At 52.1% G+C, this 26,785-nt stretch overlaps 1 protein-coding gene across 2 annotated transcripts; it reads left to right on the top strand.

Annotated features, from left to right (window-relative positions):
* The first annotated feature begins 462 nt into the window (after positions 1-462).
* Flna (filamin A) lies at positions 463-26,785 on the top strand. 2 transcript variants are annotated; one of them, XM_050124975.1, is made up of 48 exons: positions 463-620; positions 3,618-4,106; positions 6,922-7,170; positions 7,275-7,372; positions 7,461-7,608; positions 8,172-8,290; positions 8,381-8,458; positions 8,545-8,707; positions 8,791-8,991; positions 9,542-9,679; positions 9,762-9,885; positions 10,034-10,170; positions 10,271-10,464; positions 10,690-10,803; positions 10,895-11,038; positions 12,026-12,149; positions 12,233-12,393; positions 12,485-12,575; positions 12,661-12,830; positions 13,015-13,132; positions 13,257-13,519; positions 14,040-14,637; positions 14,721-14,894; positions 14,984-15,146; positions 15,227-15,387; positions 15,481-15,651; positions 15,997-16,120; positions 16,206-16,362; positions 16,956-17,145; positions 17,304-17,327; positions 19,534-19,781; positions 19,889-19,984; positions 20,143-20,245; positions 20,334-20,474; positions 20,795-20,923; positions 21,132-21,305; positions 21,392-21,553; positions 21,778-21,981; positions 22,061-22,213; positions 22,319-22,441; positions 22,530-22,796; positions 22,951-23,088; positions 23,296-23,411; positions 23,941-24,073; positions 24,728-24,904; positions 25,065-25,283; positions 25,367-25,570; positions 26,278-26,785. In XM_050124975.1, exons 2-48 carry the CDS (start codon positions 3,734-3,736, stop codon positions 26,463-26,465), a joined length of 7,944 nt encoding a protein of 2,647 aa, XP_049980932.1. In that variant the 5' UTR covers positions 463-620; positions 3,618-3,733; the 3' UTR covers positions 26,466-26,785. The 2 variants fall into 2 exon arrangements, with proteins under 2 accessions (XP_049980932.1, XP_049980933.1); XM_050124976.1 differs by lacking the exon at positions 17,304-17,327.

The raw sequence follows: 26,785 nt of genomic DNA, 5'->3' as shown, positions 1-26,785 counted from the left end.
TACAGGGCTCAGGACCCATTGGGGCCTCAGGAATGACTGGTGCTCACTACAATTACCTGTTGCATCTCTCTTCCCTTGGAACAAGACCTGACCTGTGAGGCCAACCCAGGCTTGGGCAGAGACAGAAGGCTGTGACTGTGGACAACTTCCTAGAATAGGTGGCCTTGGAGCAGAGCCTTCTTTCCAGCCAGTAAGCACTTGACTCCCCTATACTCATCTAGCCTATTAAAGGTTGGGCCTAAACATAGGTTTTGCAGACCTCGCTCTGGAGGTGAGCCCCCTTCCCTGGAAGCCTGGCGGCCCTCATAGAGCGGTGAGCTCATTCTGGGGGGCGGTGTCGTCAGTCAGCTGGGGCACTTGAGCTCGTGGCGCGCCCCCGCATCCCCTCCCCGCCCCCGGCTCCCGGGCGATTTTACCAATTAAGGCTTTCTTGCCGGGCCGGGCTCGGCCGGGCCCCGCGCGGGGCGGACGTGGGGCGGGGATGCGGCCAACAAGAAGGCGGGCGGCAGCGGCTCATTCGCGTGGAGGCGCGCGGCGCGCAGCGGACACCAGCAGAACTCTGAGGCATCCAGCTCGAGGGTGAAGAGCTGGGCGCCACCCCGCGGTTGCAGGGACAGCAGGTGAGGGTTCCGTGGCCAGCTCCATGCTGGATAGTCGTCGGATAGTGGGTGCGCATGCTCGCGAGCTGGGGAGAGGTCTGGAAAGCAGGCAGAAAGGCCGAGGCCAGGTGCAGCTTAGGTGTGGACTCAGGTCACAGGCATCGCGTTAGTGTCCAGAGGTAGCCTTGCATAGTTCACCACACACAAACTTATGTCTGTGCTCAGGAATCTGGGAGCTTGGGGTCATGGGAGTCTCTGAATAGGGGACTGGTATCTGAGTGTGTGGCAGGAGATGGGTGCAGGTGTGGGTACCCATAAACTGGTCATTGCGTGGAGCTATCTGGGAAAGAAAGGTCTTTTGAGATTAGTACCTTGATTGGGATAAGGGTGAGTGGAAACTTGGAAGGACACTTTTCAGCCAATGCCAAGGGTGGATATGAGAGATGAGTCCCCTGTTGGTTTTGGGCACAGGGAGCCGATTCTGGGGCTGCGGCAGGGGTAAAACCAGCTTGACTTTCAGCCTAGATCTTGGGTCCTGTCTCAGGTTGGTTCTGAGTATGATGGTCACTGTCAGCCAGAACATAAGCACTGACGTCCCCAGATCCCAATGCTAGACCCGGGCCAAAAAAAAAAAAAAAAAAAAAAAAAAAGTGGGTAAAATCCGCCCACAGTCCTTACAGCTCCAAGCAGTCTGGCCAAGGTGAGAGTTCAGGAAATCAACGTTCTCTCCTGTCACACCTGGATTTGCCTTATGGGCACTGGTTCTACTTTGGGGATTTTTCTGCTTCCTTCCCTCCTGGCGCCCCCTGGCTACACAGGTCTAGAAACAGCTCTTAAGGGTCCAGAGTATAGCTGGTGGGCTTGAGCCTATAGTTCCCTGTGGGAGGGCCTGGCCTGGGGTCTGATGGTAGGGGTGGGGGAGATGGGCGGGGTGTGTGTAACATCCAAGAATCTACTCCAAATAAGGGAAAATATGAAAGAGTTGGATTTTGGCTTCCTGGGGCTGCCCATCTGGGTCTTTAGGATGGAGCGACATCTGGTGGTGGCACTGTGTCTACTCTAAGGCCAAGAACTCTCCACTCCCCCATTCCTCTTTTCCCCTAAATAGTCAAATCATGGGGCCAGAAACAGGGACACCCAAATGCTGTGTGTTCCATTACTATGATTCCGTTTTCCTTGTTCCCTGCAAATTAATGAACTCAGGTGATCTAGACAAATGACATTGGAAAATCAATTATTGATGCAATTCCATACATGGGGATTTGTTCTCCAGTAGGTTGGGGGACCAGAAAGATAACTCTAATCATGTCTTGAATGACATTTCTGGAAGTTTCCATTTGGGTTACCCCCTCACAGTTCTGTTATCCTGTTCCCCAACTTTCCCTTTGGCTTACTTGGTGCAGGTATATGTGAAAATAGAATAGGAGAGGGTATGCAGGTGACTGGAGGTGGGATAGGGGAGTTATGTACTGAAAATGTTACTTGACTGGTGAGGTTATAGACAGTCCCAAAATGAACATGCTGTGACAAAGGTGGTGCCCATTGTGATCATAGCCTTACCATAGCCCCACCATAGGCAATGCAGACACTCCAGGCCATAGGAGAGCCAACCATATTTGGGCATGCCATGTTGGTCAACCCAGGGCCTCCTTCAGCCACGGGTAAATACATTGCTAGAATTTGAGAAGTAGAGATAAAAGCCTGCCTTTCTGGAAAAACATAGAGAAGGGAACATTCTGGAGAGGCTATACTTCAGTATAGAAAATGTAATTGGAAAGAGTCTACCATGGGGAAGGTAAGCTGGATTCCCTTAACTGGAGGGTGGTAGTAAGTGTCCTCTGCAGTTTCTTACCTTTGTGCCTTTGCTCAACTCTGCCTCAGTACAGATCCTCATCATTATTCCTAGAATTATCTATCATAAAATTAACTTTTAGTGAATAGCTTCACACTACTCAGGGAACACAACCTAGGCTCCTTAGCAAGCCTTGACCCCTGGTGATTCTCCTCCAGTAATCTGGGACCTATCCCTGAGTCCCTCCACACCTCTAGGGTCACACCAAACTTTGGGAGCTATTCTACTCTGCCACTCGAGAACTCTCCTCCAGAATTCCTCAGGGCCCCAGGAGGATGGAATTGTGGGTTAGGCAGGTACGAGGTGTGCCGGGCTAGAGGCATCACAAAGGCGGGTGCCCTCGGATTTTGCCCATTGGCATGCCCTGGGCCTTTGGAAGACTGCTTGGTCCTGCAGTGCTGGCAGCCTCCTGGCTCAGCTGTTTGCCCCATTTCCTTCCGGATGGAACTAGGGGCCATAAAAGAAGAAGGTGGGAATGGGCTGGTGCAGATGCGCAGGCCAGGACCATGGAGACTGGAAAGACCAGCGGAGACAGGTGGGGTGGACCAGGGGTCTGCGGGTGGCTATGTTAGGTGATGAGAGCACTGAATGGCAGCCATTTCTCGGCACTAGTGCGCATAACACAAAGAGCTCGCAGCATCACCAGGCGCTCTGGAAGGGTTCGCTCTTAGGATTGGACTCTTCGCATTGTTGTGAACCAGACTATGGCTGAGGACCCTCAGCTCGAGAAAAGGAGAAAATAAAGATAGCGGAGGAGGGTGCTGGATCCGGGTGGAGTCCAAGTGACTCAGGCACGCTATTTGCTCCACCCCCTGCAGGACCTGGGGGGGGGGGAGAGTCCCTTGTAAGGGTGTGCCAACTGGAGCTGAGCAATCCTGTCCCAGAATTGCTCATCCTTTCCTAGCTTTGGGATCCGTTTCTTGTAGTACCGTAAGGAGATGTTGCTGGACCTTCTTGTGTTCTTTGGGGCTCAGTGACCCTCCCTAAAGCAGAACTTGGTCGCCTTGGGCGGAGCAGGGGAGGGGTGCTTTGTGGGAGCATTCCAACGGGCGGGGCGAGGTGGGGCGGGCATAGCCCAGAGGCCCCACCCGGAGGTCCCGCCCCAAGGAAATCTTGCCTCTGGCTCCACCCTTCGCCCGCTTTTAAAGGGCTCGCTCTTTCCGCAGCGCAACCTCTGTTCTGTGCCTCGTCTCTTCGGCGCCGAAGTGCCTTCGGCTTTAATTAAAGGGCCGTCCCCCTCGCCGAGGCTGCAGCACCGCCCCTCCGCTCCTCGCGCCTCAAAATGAGTAGCTCTCACTCCCGCTCCGGTCAGAGCGCGGCGGGCGCGGCTCCTGGAGGCGGTACCGATACGCGGGACGCCGAGATGCCTGCTACTGAGAAAGACCTAGCGGAGGACGCACCATGGAAGAAGATCCAGCAGAACACATTCACCCGCTGGTGCAATGAGCACCTTAAGTGCGTGAGCAAGCGCATCGCCAATCTGCAGACAGACCTGAGCGATGGGTTGCGGCTTATTGCGCTGCTCGAGGTACTCAGCCAGAAGAAGATGCACCGCAAGCACAACCAACGACCCACTTTTCGCCAGATGCAGCTCGAAAATGTGTCGGTGGCGCTTGAGTTCCTGGACCGTGAGAGCATCAAGCTCGTGTCCATAGGTGAGGGCGTGGGTCACACTGGGGCACCGCGTGGGCGCGGGCGGGGTCACCACAATTCTCCCTCCCTTACCCTTTAGAGGTGCTCTCTCTGACTCACTTCCTAACTGCCGCACAACTAAGAGTACCCTTAGGCCTCTCAGCCACCGAGGTCCTCGAGAACAAAGGCGCGCAGGCCTGCTGAGCACGCGAACCGCTAGGCGCCCCCCGCCCGCTGTGCCCTCCTGGCCTGCTCCCAGGCTGAGCTCACATCCTCTGAAGGCCGCGCCCCCAAAGCTGCACCCGTGGTGGGACAGGCACGGACTAGGTTTCTGTCCTCGAGAGCCGCAGTGGGATGTCTAGGGTCTTCCCCTACAACAGTAGTTCTAACCTCTAGGTGCCTCTAGTTCTAAAGTTGAGGGTGCAGTTTGTGGCTCCTCAACTTCTTGCCCTGGAACATGCTCCCCCATTGGAGGTAGTTGAAATCCCCCGTTTATATCCTTTCTGGCGAACTTGGAGGAGGGCAAAGAGATGTATTGCTGGCAAAACTGTACCCCAGTTGTGTTGGGTGTGGTTGACTGAAGGCACCTGGGCATCTGACCGTAGTGTGCTTGATTGCCAGCTTTGCTGTTTGTCATGTAAACCTTGTGAATCTTGTAAAAACAAACAAACAAACATGTAACCCTTCTGCATCTACAATGCAGAGATTAGTTGAAAGGTGCTCCATTGTATACTGGGTTTACTGCCAGCTCAGTGCCCATGCCATTGAATTGGAGAGGTTAGCAGTGGATTGCCTTTTGAAGGATCCCATGTCTTTCTCAGAGTAGGGGCCGCTCATGGACATGCACCAGAATTGGTAACTTGGGAATGTGGAACAGGGAGAGGAGGAGAATGAACTTTTCTCCATAATAGAAAAGGCTTTCTGTTATACTTTGGGATGGTATATGCTAAAGCAACGAGGGATCAAGATTCTCCTGGCCCCTCACTGAGCAAGTTTCAAGTGCTGAGCTCTTTGGAATGCCTATAGAGGCATGCCTGTGGATGTTTGGGGGCCCACCCCTAGTCCCAGCCTCAGTCAAGCCAGCTGAGTCATTTCGGAGTCTTTGGGGGGGGCAGCCGGATGTGGGGAGGCAGGCCACACCCCAGCTCTTGGGGGGGTCTCCTCCCGCCTCCCTTCTCCCTCCTTCTTGTGAGCTGGCTGGAGCAGGCCTAGTTCCCAGAGCTTTGCCATATAAGGCAAAAAAATGTTGGAAAGCAGCAGTGATTAGGAGAGGGAGGGGGCCGGCTGGCCCAGGGGCTGGGGATAGGGGGTGGGATGGGGCGGGGCCATCTAACCAGGCTGCCTCCCAACCTTAGGCCCTGGTCCTCTCCTCCTCTTGCGAGGGGGACGTAGCTAGCTTAGCCAGCCTAATCCAGCCAGGGGAGGGACCAGCTGTACCTTCATGGGATGGTGGGTCTGTCTTTGCGCTTCCTCTTGGAGGCCACTAAGAATTTATAGTTTCCTTGGGAGCTCTTGTGCTGGACTTGTGACTTGGGGTAGGATCATTGTGTCTTTGATCTTCTTTGAACTTCTTCCTGAATATTCTCACCATTTTGGGACAATGAAAAACATTCACAAGAGACCAGGACCAACCTGTTTGGGAATAGGAAAAGATCACTCTGCTTGGAGAGGCTCAAGTAGTTGTCCCCCAGGTGCTGTCCCACTGGACTGGGATACCACCTGTTCTAGATGGCCCTCCCATTGGTGTTCTAGTTTTCATGACCCACTCCCATTGACTCACTAGATAAACATTCCCTGATTGCAGGGAAGGTCTGTAGGGTTTCCAAAGATGAGCTGTAGAAAACCATACCTACTATAAGCCATCCACCCTTGAAGAGGTTAAGATCCAGAGCTGGCCTTGGGTGTGGCTCAGAGGCGTTACCATGGTGATGGATGTTCAGGGTGCCCGCCTTAACCACTTCCCTTGTGGTAAGCCTGGTGACTGTCTGAGACCTAGCCCATTAGGTGGCAAGTAGGCTGGGTGGTAACAGGCAGATTATGCTGAAGCAGCAGGACTTGAGGACCCCACCTAAGGTCTCTACAACAGGGCCTTGGCACCAGAGGCACACTAAACTAGCCCCTCTCTACTCTTCCTCTTCTTCCTCCTTCAACTGGGCAATGGGTCCTGTTACCCCAGAAGTTCCCGATAGGCCTCAATGAGTCAGGACCAAATATAGTTCCTTTGACTTATAGCCCTTCCCCCAAACCAGTCCTCTTTTGTGCCACCTCCTGATTCCTAGTTTGGTAAGGGGACAAGGAAGTGGCAAAGGGTGTGGCTCATACCCCTTCACACAAGGATCCTTGCCAACACGTTCACTTCCCCTGTTTCATCCCCCACCCTGGAGCAGCAGTTGTATTTCCTAACTACTCTTTGCCAACCTAGCCTTCCTCTTCTTTGGTCTCAGCTCAGCTTGAGGTCAGGGGCCTTGTTTCCTTCTCTCCATTCCCATGTATCCCAAGAGGTGGGGGCATGTTTTGATCTCAGCAGCTGCAAATCATTCATCTCACTTGCTCTCCCACCCTCCTTCTGGGCCTTGGGGTTTTTGGCACGGTCCCCTTATTGCATTATATTGTTATCGTGTGTCTATGGGTCTCTTCCTTCCCCACCAAAAGTTTCCTTTAGTACTAAATATTTCTTGAACCCCTTTAGAGGGTACCTGATTCACTTTTCGCCCTTAGCTGGGAGGAGCCTCTGTCACCTAATTGACTTGTTGTGCCTGTCCACCCAGGTTCCTCCCTGCTGGCCTTGGTGAGGGAAGTCCCTAACTGCCCACTGTTGCCCCCCCTTGCTTCCCACAGACAGCAAGGCCATTGTGGATGGGAATCTGAAGCTGATCTTAGGCCTCATCTGGACCCTGATCCTGCACTACTCAATCTCAATGCCCATGTGGGATGAGGAGGAAGATGAAGAGGCCAAGAAGCAAACACCCAAACAGAGGCTCCTAGGCTGGATTCAGAACAAGCTACCACAGCTGCCCATTACCAATTTCAGTAGGGACTGGCAGAGTGGCCGGGCCCTGGGTGCTCTTGTTGATAGCTGTGCCCCAGGTGAGGAGCGCAGAGATGGGAGATCTTGGGCTAAGGTTGTCTGGTCAACCGAGAAGGTAGACCTATAGTCCCAGACTCACAACATGACCTTTCCTGTGTTATAGGCCTATGTCCTGACTGGGACTCCTGGGATGCTAGTAAGCCTGTGAACAATGCACGAGAAGCTATGCAGCAGGCTGATGATTGGCTAGGCATTCCTCAGGTATGTTCCCTGACTGGTCCCAGCAGCTAAGAGGTGGTTGGTCATGGTGAGGAGAGGCCCAATGCCGCTTATCTTCTTTCTGTGACAGGTGATCACCCCAGAGGAAATTGTGGACCCCAATGTAGATGAACATTCTGTCATGACCTACCTGTCTCAGTTCCCCAAGGCCAAGCTGAAGCCAGGGGCTCCTCTTCGGCCCAAACTGAACCCAAAGAAAGCCAGAGCCTATGGGCCAGGTGAGGGGGCCTGGTCAGTGACATTCCAGGGGGTGGAACACTTATATCTGGCCCATAGAACAGTATTTTCTCTCAACTTGGGTCCTAAGAGGTTTGGAGTCATGGCAGCTGGGCAATGGAATAATCACTCTTGAGGGGGGTGAATGGATCAGGGTTGATCAGAAATGATGCCTTGACAAGGGAATAGTAATAAGTTCCTCAAGTCATACTGGCTTGTGGGAAGTTTCTTGATTGAAAGAGGACCCAGTGTGCTGGCTATTCTATAATTGGAGATGAAGCAGTCAGGATGAAGCAAGTGCAAGGGTTTGGGAAACCACTGCAGTAAATCAGACTGTTTCAGAGAATGGGCATGAGCAAGAGCACACACAGCTGGGTTCTGAGGCCAGGCTCAATATACTGGGCTTACATTGAACAAACTTTCCTGATTGGATTGTTTCTAGCTTGGGGAGGGGTACTGAACCTGTAGAAGGATGGGGTCTCTAATGCTGTGTCCCTGTTACTGTATAGAGGTGAGGGTGTGGCCCTACCAGCTGGTCCATGGCTTCCTCACCCTCTCCTGACAGGCATCGAGCCTACAGGCAATATGGTGAAGAAGAGAGCAGAATTCACTGTGGAGACCCGAAGTGCTGGCCAGGGAGAGGTGCTGGTGTATGTGGAAGACCCAGCTGGACACCAGGAAGAGGTAGGGTTATCCATTGTCAGGGCAGGATCCTGCTATTATCCTCTTTTAGAAGGGCTGCTCTTAACACTCATAGACTCCTTCCTACTACAGGCAAAAGTGACTGCCAATAATGACAAGAACCGTACCTTCTCTGTCTGGTATGTCCCTGAAGTGACGGGGACTCATAAGGTGAGTACTTGACTGAGAAGGAGGTTGGTGGCCATGGGCAGAGGACCCCTTACCTCACCCTCACAGCCTGCCCCTCCTGGGAATAGGTGACTGTACTCTTTGCTGGCCAACATATTGCCAAGAGCCCATTTGAGGTATATGTGGACAAGTCACAGGGTGATGCCAGCAAAGTGACTGCCCAGGGCCCTGGTCTGGAGCCCAGTGGCAACATCGCCAACAAGACTACCTACTTTGAGATCTTCACTGCAGGTGAGGGGAGGCAGCCGAGGCCCAGCCAGCCATGGGGGAGAGCTGTGCTGGAGTCCCAGAGCTAAGTCTATGCCTTGGGACAGGAGCTGGCACAGGCGAGGTGGAAGTCGTCATCCAGGACCCTACTGGACAGAAAGGCACAGTGGAGCCTCAACTGGAGGCCAGGGGTGACAGCACCTATCGCTGTAGCTACCAGCCCACCATGGAGGGTGTCCACACAGTGCATGTCACCTTCGCCGGTGTTCCCATCCCTCGCAGCCCCTACACTGTCACTGTTGGCCAAGGTAGGCCTGGCCATGGATGCTCCTCTACTGTGGTGCTGTGGTCTGGGCCTCCTGGGGGGGTGGAGTAGGCCATTAGGTCTGTCCCACTGAAGCCCCAGTCTCCGAGCTTCTACTGTCTGGGCAAGCACTATCTTTCCTTTCCCATACTTGGGCCCTTCTTGCTCCTCTTCCTCTCCTTGCCCCTCTCATCTCTCTTCTCCATGCTTTTACCTTCGGAAGAGCTCGCTCCAGTTGTCTAGAAACCTGCTGCTCTCTGCTCTGCCCACAGGGTCAACGGTACTTGGATCCATGTTCCTCTTGGTGTGGAGGGTTGGGTGGAGGAGGTATTGGGGGCTGGTGTCAAAGAGTTGGGAGAAAGCCTGCCATGTCCCTGCTTGGGGTGCAGGTTCTGGGGTCATGGCCCATTTCAGTTTTCTTGCATGTGCTTTACCAGCCTGTTGGGCCAAACTCTGAGTAACCCTCCAATCCCAATGGCCTGGCCCTGTGTGTGGCAAGGGAAGGGGCAACAAGCCCCAGTTTCCAGCAACTCAGCTGGCTTATTTGCCCACAGCTTGTAACCCAGCTGCCTGCCGGGCAGTTGGTCGAGGCCTCCAGCCTAAAGGTGTGCGAGTGAAGGAGACAGCCGACTTCAAGGTGTACACCAAGGGCGCTGGCAGTGGGGAGCTAAAGGTCACTGTAAAGGGCCCCAGTAAGTTTATCTGGTGGGGTGGTTAGGGTAATGGACCTCAGGTCATAGTTAGACAGGCCTGAGTTCTTTCTTGTCTTTGCAGAGGGTGAGGAGCGTGTAAAGCAGAAGGACCTAGGGGATGGCGTGTATGGCTTTGAATATTACCCCACAATACCTGGCACATACATTGTCACTATCACATGGGGTGGCCAGAACATTGGCCGCAGGTGAGCTCCCTCTACTACTCAACCATTTCTGAGCCCTCTCATCTCCCTACCTGGCAAGGGACCAGTGACATCTTTCTGCCTGGCCCACAGCTGTTGGGCACAAAGCAGTGCCTCTTGATGCTTACCTATGTTGTGCTTTCGCTTGCAGTCCCTTCGAGGTGAAGGTGGGCACTGAGTGTGGCAATCAGAAGGTGCGAGCCTGGGGCCCTGGGCTGGAAGGCGGTGTTGTTGGCAAGTCAGCAGATTTCGTGGTAGAGGCTATTGGTGATGATGTAGGCACCTTGGGTAAGTTGGAGGCTTCAGAGTAGGCACCCAAAGCAGAGGGTGACAAAGGAAGCCTTTCCCAAGGCTCCAGGATACCAATACGACTGATGACTGTTATCAGGTTTCTCCGTGGAAGGTCCATCACAGGCCAAGATCGAATGTGACGACAAGGGTGATGGCTCCTGTGATGTGCGCTATTGGCCCCAGGAGGCTGGCGAGTATGCTGTTCATGTGCTGTGTAACAGTGAGGACATCCGTCTTAGTCCTTTCATGGCTGACATCCGTGAGGCACCTCAGGATTTTTACCCAGACAGGGTAAATGGCACATAACACTGACCTGAGCTTTGGCCTTCTACCTCTTCTGGAGAAGGCTTCTGAGGGTGGGCATTATCCCATCTTTTCAGTGAGGTGGGGTTAAGAACTCAGACACTGGCTGGTATTCCCAGAAACGTGTCCTACCAGTGTGTGTGTTACTTACTGACCTACCTGCTTTTGGTGGCCTTGCCTTGATTTTCTGAGATTGGATTGACTTCTTACCAGGTGAAGGCACGTGGGCCTGGATTGGAGAAGACTGGTGTGGCTGTCAACAAGCCAGCAGAGTTCATAGTTGATGCCAAGCATGCTGGGAAGGCCCCTCTCCGAGTTCAAGTCCAGGTGGGATGCCTACCACTGTTGGGGTTAGGACTGGTAGGCCCCTAGACGTGGGTACTGACCAGAAGGCTGCTTGCTTTTGCCTGCCTTACAGGACAATGAGGGCTGCCCTGTGGAGGCGACAGTCAAGGACAATGGCAATGGCACTTACAGCTGCTCTTATGTGCCCAGAAAGCCAGTGAAGCACACAGCCATGGTTTCTTGGGGAGGTGTCAGCATCCCCAATAGTCCCTTCCGGGTAAGCCAGCCCATGGGCCATTAGCCCATCTCCCCAGAACCCTTTTGTTCTATAGCAATTTTTTTTCCTATAACAGTTTTTAACAGGATCAAGCTTGCATACCAATGCAGTTTTCCTATTTATAGGGTAGTTGGCAGCCATCACCATAGTCTAGTCTAGGACATTTTCATCATCCCCAAAGAAACTTCTATGCTTTCCATTCCCCTTTCTTTAGGCCTTGGTAATCACTGATCTATGAATTTGCATTTTCTGGGCCTTTCATATAGATGCAATTCTATATACATTTTAACTATATATATATTATACACAGTGTGATCTTTGTGTGTGTTTAAGTTTTTAAAGATTTATTTATTTATTAAATATACAATATTCTGCCTGCTTGTATCCCTGTGGGCCAGAAGAGGGCACCAGATCTCATTACAGATGGTTGTGAGCCACCATGTGGTTGCTGGGAATTGAACTCCGCTGAGCCATCTCTCCAGCCCTGTGTTTTCTTTTTGAGACAAGACCTCACCATGAAGACCAAGCAGGCCTAGAACCTTGCTCTGCAGACCACACTGGCCTTGAACTCACAGAGATTCATCTGCCTCTGCCTCCCAAGTGCTGGGATTAAAGAAGTGTGCTACCATGTTTGTTTTGTGACTTTTTGTCAGACCTTTGTCTGTGCTTCAGACTTTTTTATGGTTGAATATTTTTTACATCATATTATATAGATGGAAAATATTATTTGGCAGATATGTGTTACTTTTGGGCCATGCGAATAGCTCTGGTAGGAACATTTGGGTACGTGTTTGTGTGGACCTAGGTGTTCACTTCTCTAGAAGCAGAATCAAAGTATCATGCAGTCACTTTTACCTGTTTGAGGAACTTCCAGTTGTCCCAAGGCAGCAGCCATATTTGTCCTGCCTACCAGCAATAGCTGAGGGAGCCTTTCACCTCTCCTACTACAGACTCATCATGTCTTTTCACTTGCCCCGTACCCTACAGGTGAATGTGGGAGCTGGCAGCCACCCAAACAAAGTCAAGGTGTATGGTCCAGGAGTGGCCAAAACTGGGCTCAAGGCACATGAACCCACCTACTTTACTGTGGATTGCACAGAGGCTGGCCAGGGTAAGGCCTAGCCTTGAATGGGAGGACAGATGGTAGGCTGTCTCTACAAAGTCCCAGTCTCTTATCTCACTTCTTAACCACAGGAGATGTCAGCATTGGTATCAAGTGTGCCCCTGGAGTGGTGGGTCCCACTGAGGCTGATATTGACTTTGATATCATCCGGAATGACAATGACACCTTCACTGTGAAATACACACCCCGTGGGGCTGGCAGCTATACCATCATGGTTCTTTTTGCTGACCAGGTAGGTGTTACTGCTCCCAGTTCTTAGACTGCTAAGTGTTTGGGTGCTGCTGTCTTCAGCTGTTTTTTTTTTTTTTTTCCATCACTTGTAGGCCACACCCACCAGCCCCATCAGAGTCAAAGTGGAGCCTTCTCATGATGCCAGCAAGGTGAAGGCTGATGGTCCTGGCCTAAGTCGCACTGGTAAGGATGAATATTCTGTATGTTGAGTGGAGCCAAGGGCAGGGAGCTCAGAGTAGGGTGCCTCAGTTTTTTTATGACTCCTCAGGTGTTGAACTTGGCAAACCTACCCATTTCACGGTCAATGCTAAAACTGCTGGGAAAGGCAAGCTGGATGTCCAGTTCTCAGGACTGGCTAAGGGAGATGCAGTGCGAGATGTGGACATCATTGATCATCACGATAATACCTACACAGTCAAGTACACTCCTGTGCAGCAGGTAGCTATCTCTATCTGCTGCAGCCATACCCTTCCCTTTCCTTATATAGCAGGCTAGTTAGGCTGCTGCAAGAAGTTTCTAATTTCTCACCTGGGAACGGGGCTGAGGAGCAAAGCTCAGCAGCTGTAGGCCAAACACACTGGAGTGCTGATTAGTGACCCCTGCCCTTCTGTACCTATTTCAGGGTCCAATTGGTGTCAGTGTCACTTATGGAGGAGATCACATCACCAAGAGCCCATTTTCTGTGGGAGTATCTCCAACCCTGGACCTCAGCAAGATCAAGGTGTCTGGCCTTGGTGACAGTAAGTAGTTGCTATATTTCCTATTGCCATTGAGGACCACTTAGCTCCATCCAGCTGAGTCTTGCCTGGAGCTGCATAAATAAATGGTTAATTTCTTTTTTCTCTACCTTCATAATTGCAACAGAAGTGGATGTTGGCAAAGATCAAGAGTTCACAGTGAAGTCAAAGGGTGCAGGTGGTCAAGGCAAAGTAGCATCCAAGATTGTGAGTCCCTCAGGTGCAGCAGTACCCTGCAAGGTAGAGCCAGGCCTGGGAGCTGACAATAGTGTGGTACGCTTTGTGCCCCGAGAAGAGGGGCCCTATGAGGTGGAGGTGACCTATGATGGTGTTCCTGTGCCTGGCAGTCCCTTTCCACTGGAAGCTGTGGCTCCCACCAAACCTAGCAAGGTAATTGGGTTTGGGAGTCTATAAGGGGAGGGCCCATTTTCCTTCCTTCTTTCCTTCCTTCCTTCCTTCCTTCCTTCCTTCCTTCCTTCCTTCCTTCCTTCCTTCCTTCCTTCCTTCCTTCCTCTCTTCCTTCCCTCTTTCCCTCCTTCCCTCTTTTTTGGGGGGGGGTGGTGGGGATGATTTTAAGACAGGGTTTCTCTGTAGTCCTGGCTGTCCTGGACCTCACTCTGTAGACCAGACTGGCCTCAAACTTATAGAGATCTACCTGTAACTGCCTCCCAAGTGCTGGGATTAAAGGCGTGCACCACCACACCCAGCTCGCATCTTCCTGAGGGTACCCTATATTCTCCAGATTTGTCCTGACCCTTTGTCATTTCTGTCTTTATGATCGATGGGTATATTACCTATTAGACAGCCTATGCCTTTCATGTTTCTGTTTGGGTAAGGAGGAGAGCTAGGGCAAAAAGAGGCAGAAGAAAGATTGGGCTGGTAGCTGCTTCTGACATCCTCTTTCTCTTAGGTGAAAGCGTTTGGACCAGGGCTACAGGGGGGCAATGCAGGCTCCCCTGCCTGCTTCACCATTGATACAAAGGGAGCTGGCACTGGTGGCCTCGGCCTGACAGTGGAAGGCCCCTGTGAAGCACAGCTTGAGTGCCTGGACAATGGGGATGGCACATGCTCTGTGTCTTATGTGCCCACTGAGCCTGGGGACTACAACATCAACATCCTTTTTGCTGACACCCACATCCCTGGATCCCCATTCAAGGCCCATGTGGTTCCTTGTTTTGATGCATCTAAGGTGAAATGCTCAGGTCCTGGGCTGGAGCGGGCTACTGCTGGTGAGGTAGGCCAGTTCCAAGTGGACTGCTCAAGTGCTGGCAGTGCTGAGTTGACTATTGAGATCTGCTCTGAGGCAGGACTGCCAGCTGAAGTATACATTCAGGACCATGGTGATGGCACACACACCATCACCTATATTCCTCTCTGTCCTGGGGCTTACACTGTTACAATCAAGTATGGCGGCCAGCCTGTGCCCAACTTCCCCAGCAAGCTGCAGGTGGAGCCTGCTGTGGACACCTCAGGTGTGCAGTGCTATGGACCTGGGATTGAGGGTCAAGGTAAGGAGGCCTGCTGTAGGGGAGTAGCAGTTATGGGGTGCAGAGTCCTATAGCCACAGCTTCTTCACTGTGGCCTTTTCCAGGTGTCTTCCGAGAAGCAACCACTGAGTTTAGTGTGGATGCCCGGGCTCTTACACAGACTGGAGGGTCACATGTCAAGGCTCGTGTGGCCAACCCCTCAGGCAACCTGACTGAAACCTATGTTCAGGACTGTGGTGATGGCACATACAAAGTGGAATATACCCCATATGAGGAAGGTATGAATGTGCTGGGGTATAGCTTAGGCAGGGCAGAGAATAAGTGGAGAAGCCCAGTTCTTCCTGACCTGACTTGCCCTACCCTCTAGGAGTACACTCTGTGGATGTGACTTATGATGGCAGTCCTGTGCCCAGTAGCCCTTTCAAGGTGCCTGTAACAGAGGGCTGTGACCCCTCCCGGGTGCGTGTCCATGGGCCAGGCATCCAAAGTGGTACTACCAACAAACCCAACAAGTTCACAGTGGAGACTAGGTGAGTGAGTCACTGAAAAGGCAAGGGCAGCCAATGGGCTTGGGAATTCCAGGTAATGACAGACTATCTGTTTGGAATAGGGGAGCTGGCACAGGTGGTCTCGGCTTGGCTGTTGAGGGCCCCTCCGAGGCCAAGATGTCTTGCATGGATAATAAAGATGGCAGCTGCTCAGTAGAATATATACCCTATGAAGCTGGCACCTATAGCCTTAATGTCACTTACGGTGGTCACCAAGTGCCAGGTGAGGAGATGATCATGAGGATGGAACCCTAGGACTGTCTGTTAATACCCACAGTTTCTTACATAGTTACCATCCTTTTGTATCAACCCCTAGGTAGTCCCTTCAAGGTCCCTGTGCATGATGTGACAGATGCATCTAAAGTCAAGTGTTCTGGGCCTGGCCTAACCCCAGGCATGGTCCGTGCCAACCTCCCTCAGTCCTTTCAGGTGGACACAAGCAAGGCTGGAGTTGCCCCACTGCAAGTCAAAGTGCAGGGGCCTAAAGGTGAGAGTTCACATACCTAGGAGGGGGAGTTATGGAGCTATCATCTTTTTAGGCCAGCTAGGGCAGATAGTGGAAGGGTTTCATGTAACCACAAAACCAGGCAGAACTCTAGAGAAGGTATAATACAGGACTTGGCCACTGAATAGATGTGGCAAGAGAGAGAGGGCCTAAGGAGGAACTTAGATATGTTTTATAATACAGGGTCTTGGAGTCATTCCTGGAATTGGATAGTTAAGGATGTGATAAGGTCTAGGCTTTGGGCCCAGTCCTAGTCCTTCAGTGAGATGGGGTTGGGGATGGGTACAAGGAGCCAACCTAAGGTTCTGTCATTGGGACTGGGGGTAGGCCTGGTGGAGCCAGTGGATGTAGTGGACAATGCCGATGGTACTCAGACTGTCAACTATGTGCCCAGCCGAGAAGGGTCCTATAGCATTTCTGTGCTATATGGGGAAGAAGAGGTTCCACGGAGGTAAGAAGCAGGGTTCACTGTGCATGCTGGGGGCAGGCTGGGCACTGAAACTTTTCTGATGGTTCATAACACCCTGATCCCACAGCCCTTTCAAGGTCAAGGTACTGCCCACACATGATGCCAGTAAGGTGAAGGCCAGTGGACCTGGACTCAACACCACTGGTGTACCTGCCAGCCTGCCTGTGGAGTTCACCATTGATGCCAAGGATGCTGGGGAGGGTCTGTTGGCTGTCCAGATTACGGTGAGCTTGCTGGCTCCCTGAGCTGTGCTGTAACTTCAGGCAACGGGAGGAGAGGCGAGGAACAAGACCTGGGCAGATGAAGTGTAAGGCTGCAGGTGGACAGGCAGCCCAGTCTAGATAACTAGTCTGCCTGGAGCTGTACTGTAAGGGAAGGACCTCTGCTTTTGGTCTGCATTAGGATGTGTAGCAGTTTTCTCCAAGTTGAAAGGAACAAGCGTTCTCAAATATGCATTCGTTGCTATTGAGTATGGTTCCAAAGCCTATACATGCTTCAGCTTCCTCACATGTAATAGTCTCACAGGACAGGTATAATGTTATAACATTGAGGTGTTGTAAGCTCCTAGTGCCCCTATGACAGGCCCAGTACTGAGGCTGGGCACCAAGCTGCTCTCTTGTCATGTCAGGGAATGCTGGATGTTTGGGGGCTTCCATTCTGGACTCGGCCACAGGCAGGCAGCCACTGGGGCCATAGGGCTAGAGGGGAACAGAAACTATTTCTATTATAGCAGTATTTGGTGTTTTATGGAAGGCCTGAGATAGTCCAGGCCTTGCTAGGTTTGGACCAACCTCCTCCCCTGTGCTTTGCTACATAGGACCCTGAAGGCAAGCCCAAGAAAACACATATCGAAGACAACCATGATGGCACGTACACAGTGGCTTATGTGCCAGATGTGACAGGCCGGTACACAATCCTCATCAAGTATGGTGGTGATGAGATCCCCTTCTCCCCATACCGTGTCCGGGCTGTGCCCACTGGAGATGCCAGCAAGTGCACAGTCACAGGTGAGCTAGCCCACCATCGGCCACCGTGGCACTCAGCACGGGGCTTGGGTGTGCCTGTGTGCAAGGGCTCGCTGCTTGGGGCGGCGTGTGGGAATGGGGGCCGCCCTCTTGAGTGACTCACCTGACCTTTCTCCTTGCTCTCTGCCCTCTCACCTCAGTGTCAATCGGAGGTCACGGGCTAGGTAAGCTGCTTGCTGGGGCCACTCCCAATGCCCCTGCTGCCCAGAGAGGCAGTTTCCTTTCCTCTTCATTGCTAATTCATTCCCAGGACAGTTCCAGCTGCAGCTCTAGGCAAGGACAGAGCGGGGGAGGCTGTGCAGACAAGGTCATGGGCTGGAGGGTCAGGGCCCAGGGAGGTTTCTGGAGCTAAGCATGAATGCTCTGGTTCTCCCCTCTCTGGGCCTCCATTTCCCCATCTGAGAACTCGGGTTGCAGCTGAGAGCTTTGGGGTAAAGTGTATCCTAGGAGGCACCCCACTGGGGACTTTGGGGTCTGGGGATCTTGGTACCCCTGGGGATGGCAGCAGGTGCTTCCTTCTCGCAAGGGTTCCTGTGTGGGCTCAGGGGACAAGGTGGTTTCCTCCACCCAGTGGGAGTCTCTAGGCCTCATCAGATCCACAGACTTCCATCCCTGCCTCCCAGGGGCATCTGTGTCCTGGGCTGAGGGAGGTGCATGAGTGGGTGGGGCTGGCTGGTGATGCAGTAGTGCCAGAGTCATCTGCTTGGGTGGCCAGCATGGCAGGGCCTGGCCCAGCCTCAGAGCCCCAAAGTGCATTCTGCAACCCATCTCTTTTCCTTCTCTCTTTCTATTCCCTCAGCAGTGACGTTAATTAGACAGCCCCTATCAGACAGGTTTGTCTGCCCAAAGACAGAGACTCCCCAGGGATACTGATATAAAACTATAATTACTTATAGGCCTCTGAAGGCTGTAGGCCTGGCACTTGGGTAGGCGGCCAAGGACAGGATTATAAGATAGCTAGGTCTTTGTGGCAAGAGGCTAGATTGTTTTGTAGAATAGTCCATGGGATAGGCTATGACACATGTGTTCATAGGATAGGAGATCGGAAAACAGGCTAGGGACTTGGAATGACTTCAATTTTTCTGACCATTATGAGTGGAATGGAGGCAGGAAGCCAGTAAGGGGACTTAAATCATCTTTGGACAAGCCAAAAGGTTTGCTTGGACCAGGTCAGTGGCTGTTGGGACATTAAGCAGTAGCCCAATTAACAGGTGTACTTTGAGGATGCTATGGTTAAGACCTACTGATCACCTGGATCCTGGATACAAAAATGAGGAATCAAGTAGCTGTCAGGAGAGGGCTCAAATCATTAGCTAGATGATACAGGGCAGGTATTCAGAAAACTTATAGGGCAGCATGGGTAGCAGGCAGCCAACAATATAGCTAAAGATGCTGAGTCTCATGTTGCCAGTGTGAGACCAAGGTCAATGGGGGCTTGGTGGCAGGCTGGTAGGCTGGTAAGGAGAGCCCTTAAACTTGGTCCTCAAGTAGGTTTGGTGCTCCTAGCTGCTTTCCTTGTGGGAGGCTGGACTGCAGGGGTGCTCTTGCTGCCAGGCCTTACAACCCACAGCTCCCAAGCCTCCACAGCTGAGCCCCAGATCATAATGTCACTGTCCTTACCCTTTCCTTGGGCATTATGGGGCCCTAGAGGCTGCTTAGATGCTTTACCCTTGCAACCCTGCAGTGGTGGCTTGGGCCTTCTATTCCCTGTTCATTGGGTGCTGCCACTGCTTTGCCAAGCCTGCTGTAATGCATTGCATGGGTGCTAACCCTGCTGTCTCCCTGCTGCTTGCTCTTGTCTGTGCCAGGCTGTGCTGGGCTGCTTCTCACTGCAAGCCTCTGGTTGAGCAAGCGTTCTCAGTTGTCAGGAAACTCCAGTTTCACCTTCAGGCCTGGGGGGTGGGTAGGGAGGAAAATGTCACTCCCCACACTGCAGCAGGACTCCGCCTCACTGCGTCCACACATAGCACTGGGGCTGGGGCCAGTAAACAAGGGCGCAGGTAGCCACGGGCCTAGTCAGAGTGCTGGTATTTGTCAGCATAGACCATGGTACCTGCTGAGGCTGAGTTGGCAGAGGAAGTAAATGCTTGTGCTGGGATGGGATGGTCCCTTACTTTTCCTCCCAGGTACCTTGGTACCACCTGTTGGGCCTCTCTCATAAAGAGGCTTGAGGTGGTCAGGAGAATCCTTCCTGCCTTCTGAGAAACCACTCACCATCCTAGCTTGGGGTATTGGTTGGGCTAGGGGTTGGGGCTGGCTGTGCTTGGTTGTAGTAGTAAGAGACCTGGATGGGTGGCAGGCTGATGGTAGGAGCCAAAATACCAGGCTCACCTGCTGGCTCCCCTCTGGGGATCCACTCTGCCCTCCCAGGTGCTGGCATTGGCCCCACCATCCAGATTGGGGAGGAGACAGTAATTACTGTGGACACGAAAGCAGCAGGCAAAGGCAAGGTGACTTGCACTGTGTGCACACCCGATGGCTCAGAGGTAGATGTGGACGTGGTGGAGAATGAGGATGGCACCTTTGACATCTTCTACACAGCCCCCCAGCCGGGCAAATATGTCATCTGTGTGCGCTTCGGTGGCGAGCATGTGCCCAACAGCCCCTTCCAAGTTACAGTGAGAAGGGGCCAAAGACGGGCGGGGAGGGAGATCTGGGAAGGTCCTAGTTTGTCCTTCCAGGTCCCTGTGACAACAGTCTCCAGCTTTCTCACTTTGCCTTGCAGGCTTTGGCTGGGGACCAACCTACAGTGCAGACCCCACTACGGCCTCAGCAACTGGCTCCACAGTATACATATCCTCAGGGTAGCCAGCAAACCTGGGTAAGGCATGACCTGGTCTATTATTCAATTTGCCTGACCCATAGGGACACTTGCAGCTGGCCATCTGGGTGTTGCATGTGGCCCTGTTCTTCCATATGTGCAGAAAAACCTCAGATTTTATTGTAGCTCCTCACCTGATTCTTCTGTCTCCACTGTAGGTTCCAGAGAGACCCATGGTGGGTGTTAATGGGTTGGATATGACTAGCCTGAGGCCCTTTGATCTTGTTATCCCCTTTACCATTAAGAAGGGAGAGATCACTGGTGAGTGAGGGCTGGGAAGGAACTTGGAAACCAGTGATACCAAGGTGTGCCATTTGCCTGTCCTGACTTCAAAACCACTGCCCTCTAGGGGAAGTTCGAATGCCCTCAGGCAAGGTGGCCCAGCCTTCCATCACTGACAATAAGGATGGCACTGTTACTGTACGCTACTCACCCAGTGAAGCTGGCCTGCATGAAATGGACATCCGCTATGACAATATGCATATCCCAGGTGGGCTCACAGCCTCTTGCCCACCCCATCCCAGACCCCTATTGCTACCATCTTAGAAAGAACAGGTTAGAGTACTGTTATAGGTCAGACTGCTTGCTTAGCATGTATGAGGCTCTGAATAAACTTGATATTCACATACCTGTAATCGTAGCACTGGGGGTAGAGGCAGATGGATTAGGGAGTTCAAGGTTATCCTCAGCTTCATAGCTGCCGTTCAAAACCATCCAGAGATACGTGAGATCCTGTTTCAAAAAACAAAAACAAATAGACTAGTGCATGAATGAGGCTGTTATTCCTTGTGGTTTCTATTCCTGCCTCAGGAAGTCCTTTGCAGTTCTATGTGGATTATGTTAATTGTGGCCATGTCACTGCCTATGGTCCTGGTCTTACCCACGGAGTAGTCAACAAACCTGCCACCTTCACTGTCAACACCAAAGATGCTGGAGAGGGTAAGGAGAAGCTCTAGGAGAAGCTTTGGCTTGGCCTGCCAAAGTTGTCTGCTTCCCTTGGCTGAGGGCTAGGTATGGGAGATGATCCTGAATAAACTTCTCTACTGTGTCTTCCTGCCTCTGCTGAGCCATCAAGTCAGCTCATCCACGAAGGCCTAGCAATGCATGTCTGGGCACAATTCCTACTCTTACCTGTAATGCTTTTCAGGGGGCTTGTCTCTGGCCATCGAGGGTCCATCTAAAGCAGAAATCAGCTGCACTGACAACCAGGATGGAACATGCAGTGTTTCTTACCTACCTGTGCTACCTGGTGATTATAGCATCCTAGTCAAGTACAATGATCAGCACATCCCAGGCAGCCCCTTCACTGCCAGAGTCACAGGTGGGGAACATCAGGAATAATGACAGGGTGGGCACAGTCTCTTTGGGGCTGGATCCATAGTGACTGATGACTTGTACCCTTACCAGGTGATGATTCCATGCGTATGTCCCACTTAAAGGTGGGTTCTGCTGCTGATATTCCCATCAATATCTCAGAAACTGACCTCAGTTTACTCACAGCCACAGTGGTGCCACCCTCAGGCCGAGAGGAGCCCTGTCTGCTGAAGCGGTTGCGCAATGGCCACGTGGGTAAGAGGTTGAGAGGGATCAAGCATTTCTGGGAAAGAGAGAGAGCCAGGTGTGATGATTGCCTATAATCCCAATATTCGGAGGTGGAGGCAGGAGAATTAGGGGAATCAATCATTGGCTACATAGTGAGTTAAAGCCATCCTGGCTTGTGGAGGGAAAAAAGAAGGAAGGAGGGAGGCTGTGGGCCCACCCACACCCTGTTGATGGCCCTACTCTGTGCCCAGGGATTTCCTTCGTGCCCAAGGAGACAGGGGAGCACCTGGTGCATGTGAAGAAGAATGGCCAGCATGTGGCAAGCAGTCCCATCCCAGTAGTGATCAGCCAGTCGGAGATTGGTGATGCCAGCCGTGTGCGGGTCTCTGGTCAAGGCCTCCATGAAGGTCGTACTTTTGAACCTGCAGAGTTTATTATTGACACCAGAGATGCAGGTAGGCAGTGGTGGCCTACCAGATAGGGCAATACAGCTTCACTTGGCATTCTGGCTTATAACTGCTATCTATCCCCTAGGCTATGGTGGACTCAGTCTTTCCATTGAAGGCCCTAGCAAAGTAGACATCAACACAGAAGACCTGGAGGATGGCACATGCAGGGTCACTTACTGTCCCACAGAGCCTGGAAACTATATCATAAACATCAAGTTTGCTGACCAGCATGTGCCTGGTGAGTGTGGCAGCCACACCCCTGTGGTTTGGCAGCCCCTAAACACACCCCAGTGCCCACCTGTAATATATGCAGGGTATGGACTGTCATTTTTTTTTCCTACAGGCAGCCCCTTTTCTGTGAAGGTGACGGGTGAGGGCCGGGTGAAAGAAAGTATTACACGCAGGCGACGTGCCCCTTCAGTGGCCAATGTTGGCAGTCATTGTGACCTCAGCCTGAAGATTCCTGGTAGGGAAAAGATCAGGAGGGTTCCTAGGGTAACCCTAAGCACAAGTAGAGACAGGATCCTGCTCAGCAAGCTGTCTTCTACTTGTAGAAATTAGCATCCAGGATATGACAGCCCAGGTGACCAGCCCATCAGGCAAGACCCACGAGGCAGAGATTGTAGAAGGAGAGAACCATACTTACTGTATCCGATTTGTGCCTGCTGAGATGGGAATGCATACAGTCAGTGTCAAGTACAAGGGCCAGCATGTGCCTGGGAGCCCCTTCCAGTTCACTGTGGGGCCTCTGGGGGAAGGGGGCGCCCACAAGGTCCGCGCTGGAGGTCCTGGCCTAGAGAGGGCTGAAGCTGGAGTGCCAGGTAGGTGTGCTTGTCTAATTCTTGCTGTCCTGGGTGGGCCTAGATGGGTGTTTGTAGGAAGTATCTGGCCATCATGTTCTTGGCTTTGCTTGGAGTTGGCTGAGGTTGGGGATCAGTTCTATAATTCATGCATACCCACTGCTTTCTCACACAGCTGAGTTCAGCATTTGGACCAGGGAAGCTGGTGCTGGAGGCCTGGCCATTGCAGTTGAGGGCCCCAGCAAGGCTGAGATCTCCTTCGAGGATCGCAAGGATGGCTCCTGTGGTGTGGCCTATGTAGTTCAGGAGCCAGGTACTGGGAAAAGAATTGGCCAGGGCAGGGGGAGGTAGAACCTGAGTGTGGGTGTGTTGACCCCAGGTGCTACATAGTCTTCACTTGGTGCTGAATCTCCATCTTGAGGTTCCAGGGACACCCAAGGTGGCTGTGGAAGGCAATAGACTTTTCGTCCTTGGAGATATGTGGCATCCCCAACACAGCCTATGTTCTCTTTCTATCCAGGTGACTATGAAGTCTCAGTGAAGTTCAATGAGGAGCACATACCTGATAGTCCCTTCGTGGTACCTGTGGCTTCTCCGTCTGGTGATGCCCGCCGCCTTACTGTTTCTAGTCTTCAGGTGAGGCACTGAGAGAAACTGCCCACCTGGGGCTCCTAGGCCCGGCCAGACCAGAGTCACCATGGCAAGCAGGCCTTGGCTGTGAGCTGAGTGGCCTACTACCCAGAAACAACTCTGGGTGCTAGGTTTCTGCTCTGACCGGGTACAGCCCACGCTTGGGGTTGGCAGGAAGTGCCCTGCCTACCGCGTGGCGTTTTTCTCGTGTCTCAGGTCTAAAGGCTTTGAACAGAAGCCTGTGCCCATTGAGCACCAGGGCTAAGGTTTAAAGAGGGAGAGCCTGCTAGAGCTGAGTGCTACCCACTGGGTGGGGCCACTTTCCTTTTCTGCTTCCTGGGTATGTGATTGTGGAGCACATATTTAGGATGGGAGGTTGGGGGTGTGCCTGTGGCTTGCTGCCCTCACAGATTAATGGCTCTCCCTCTTTAAACCATGTTGGACACAAGATGGGTAAGTGACCTTGTGGGTCTCCTGCTCTTCCATTTACCCTGGCTCTAGCCATCCTGTCTAACCATATCTGCTGTGCTTCTAGGAGTCAGGGTTAAAGGTCAACCAGCCAGCCTCTTTTGCAGTCAGCCTGAATGGAGCCAAGGGGGCAATTGATGCCAAGGTGCACAGCCCCTCAGGAGCTCTGGAGGAGTGCTATGTCACAGAGATTGACCAAGGTAAGGCTCTATTCCGGTCTAGCCATTCAGCTATCTGCCCTAGCAGACTATAACCAGGCTGAGTGCATATAAGGAAGTAATGATTCTGTAAGCAACCAAAATTGGGCTCCTCAGCTTCCCAGACTGATAAGCACCCATGAAGATATGGCTTATCAGCATGGCCACTAGGAAGAAAGCTTTAGCAGTTCCATACATGACACAGACAAAGACAGAGATACAAAGAGCAAGAAAGACAGTCTATCCCTGTGGCCAGAGGATTAGCAATTGTATTGAATCACACTAGTTTTCCCCTCCCCCCCAGGTTCATGATCTGAGCGGATTCCTCACTAAGCCTGCTAATCTGTAGACAGCAGGTATTAACAGTACACTGTCTAAGGAGGCAGCAATGTGGGCATTTTGCTTGTTAGTTCAAAAGACTCACCGGTAGACTTCTTAGGTATTTATAGCTTTAGTCCTCAGGATGTATGTGTTGTTGGGGTGGGCACCCAGCACAATTCTGGAAGCAGAGGAGTCTCCATGGAGCAGTTGGGTTCCTGCTGGTAGCAAGAGAAATGAAAGGGATGGTTAGTACTAAGGCTATTCCTTTCAGACACTATTTGCTCCTTACATACTGAAAAGTACCCCAGGCCCTTAACATGTCCTTCTATATCTCAGATAAGTATGCTGTGCGTTTCATCCCACGAGAGAATGGCATCTATTTGATTGATGTCAAGTTCAATGGTACTCATATCCCTGGAAGTCCCTTCAAGATCCGAGTTGGGGAACCTGGGCATGGAGGGGACCCAGGCTTGGTGTCCGCCTATGGAGCAGGCCTGGAGGGTGGTGTCACAGGTAGGTTCACGGGTACAGCTCTGAGTGTGGATGCAGTTGTTGAGGGCCTGCATCTAATCTCTTAGCAACAGGAGGCATGTAGAAGTATTAAGTCTGTACTGGGTGGTTGAAGACAGGGAACCCAGTGAGGTAGACTCTGCCTGATCTTCCATGCTCCCAGGGAGCCCAGCTGAGTTTATCGTGAACACAAGCAATGCGGGAGCTGGTGCCCTTTCGGTTACCATTGATGGACCCTCCAAGGTGAAGATGGATTGCCAGGAGTGCCCTGAGGGCTACCGTGTCACCTATACCCCCATGGCACCTGGCAGCTACCTCATCTCCATCAAGTATGGTGGGCCCTATCACATTGGGGGAAGTCCCTTCAAAGCCAAGGTCACAGGTAAGTGTCAGCCTAAGCTGTTGGTGCCATCCAATTCCTTGATACTCCAGTCATTTCTCAGTTTCACCCATTCTGTCCTGCAGGTCCCCGCCTTGTTAGCAACCACAGCCTCCATGAGACATCATCTGTGTTTGTAGACTCCCTGACAAAAGTTGCCCCTGTTCCTCAGCTTGCAGCCTCAGGCCCAAGTCCTGCTGATGTGAGCAAGGTAGTAGCTAAAGGCCTGGGGCTGAACAAGGCTTATGCAGGCCAGAAGAGCAGCTTCACAGTAGACTGCAGCAAAGCAGGTAAGTAGCCCTGTTTCTAGATTCTGAAAGTACAAAGCCAGAAATAACAGGACAGTAAGCAAAGCCAGAAGTAACAGGACGGTCAGCATGTGGGAAGTGCAGGAACTGCCTTTAGGGCTATGGTTGTTGCTTTTGGGGTTACCTTCTATTTGGGCTTCCTGGAGAAAGGTGGCTCAGCAGTTAAGAGCACTCACTGGCTGCTTTTCCAGAGGACTCGAGTTCAAGTCTCAGCACTCACATGGCAGATCACAACTAACTATAACTCCAGTTCCAGGGGATTCAGTACCCTCACACAAACAAACATATAGGCAAAACACCAATGTACATAAAATAAATTGCCGGGTGGTGGTGGCACACTCTTTTAATCTCAGCACATGGGCGGCAGAGGCAGGTGAATCTCTGAGTCTGAGGTCAGCCTGGTCTACAGAGCTAGTTCTATAACAGCCAAGACTGTTACACAATGAAAGCCCATCTCAAAAAACCAAATGTGTGTGTATGTTGGTATAAATATGTAAATATATGAAGAAAATGTCCTGGAGGACCTAGAATCCATCCTCTGGTGGCCTAGGTGGGTTGTGAGAAGCTTGTTGGGAAAGGGTTATTTTGAACAGGCAAGGGACAGGATGTGGAATAGGAAGAAGGGCTCAGAGCAATTACAGATGAAGGAAGGGGTTAAGGTTGGTCACTGAGGCCTATTCCTATCTCAGGTAACAACATGCTGCTGGTGGGGGTGCACGGTCCAAGGACACCCTGTGAAGAGATCCTGGTGAAACACATGGGCAGCCGCATCTACAGTGTCTCCTACCTGCTCAAAGACAAAGGGGAGTACACATTGGTGGTCAAGTGGGGTGATGAGCATATCCCAGGCAGCCCATACCGTGTTATGGTTCCCTAAGCCTGGTACCTATTCCAGCCAGAAGCTCCCATGGCAAAGAGCATCCTCACACCTATCCCAACCCCAAGAAGCTCCATGTTTCTTTCCTGAGCCCTGGGCCCTCCCTCCCCTAGATTACTCTGGCCACTCTGTCACTGCAGTCGCCCCTGCCCTGCGCTGTGCTCACCTGCCTCTCTGGGCTTTCACTTGGGCAGAGGGAGCCATTTGGTGGCAGATCCTGTCTCCTTTGGTTCTGGGATGGTGGGAGTCCTATGTACAACCATCTGCTAGTTCTCTTTCCCAGCTAGGAGGAATAAAATTTTGCTTTCATTGTCCTGTGA

This window comes from Alexandromys fortis, unplaced genomic scaffold, assembly GCF_014885135.2.
Source record: "Alexandromys fortis isolate MF-2015 unplaced genomic scaffold, M_Fortis_MF-2015_v1.1 scaffold_225, whole genome shotgun sequence".
NCBI lineage: Eukaryota > Metazoa > Chordata > Mammalia > Rodentia > Cricetidae > Alexandromys > Alexandromys fortis.
This window is presented reverse-complemented; position numbering and strand designations above follow the sequence as displayed.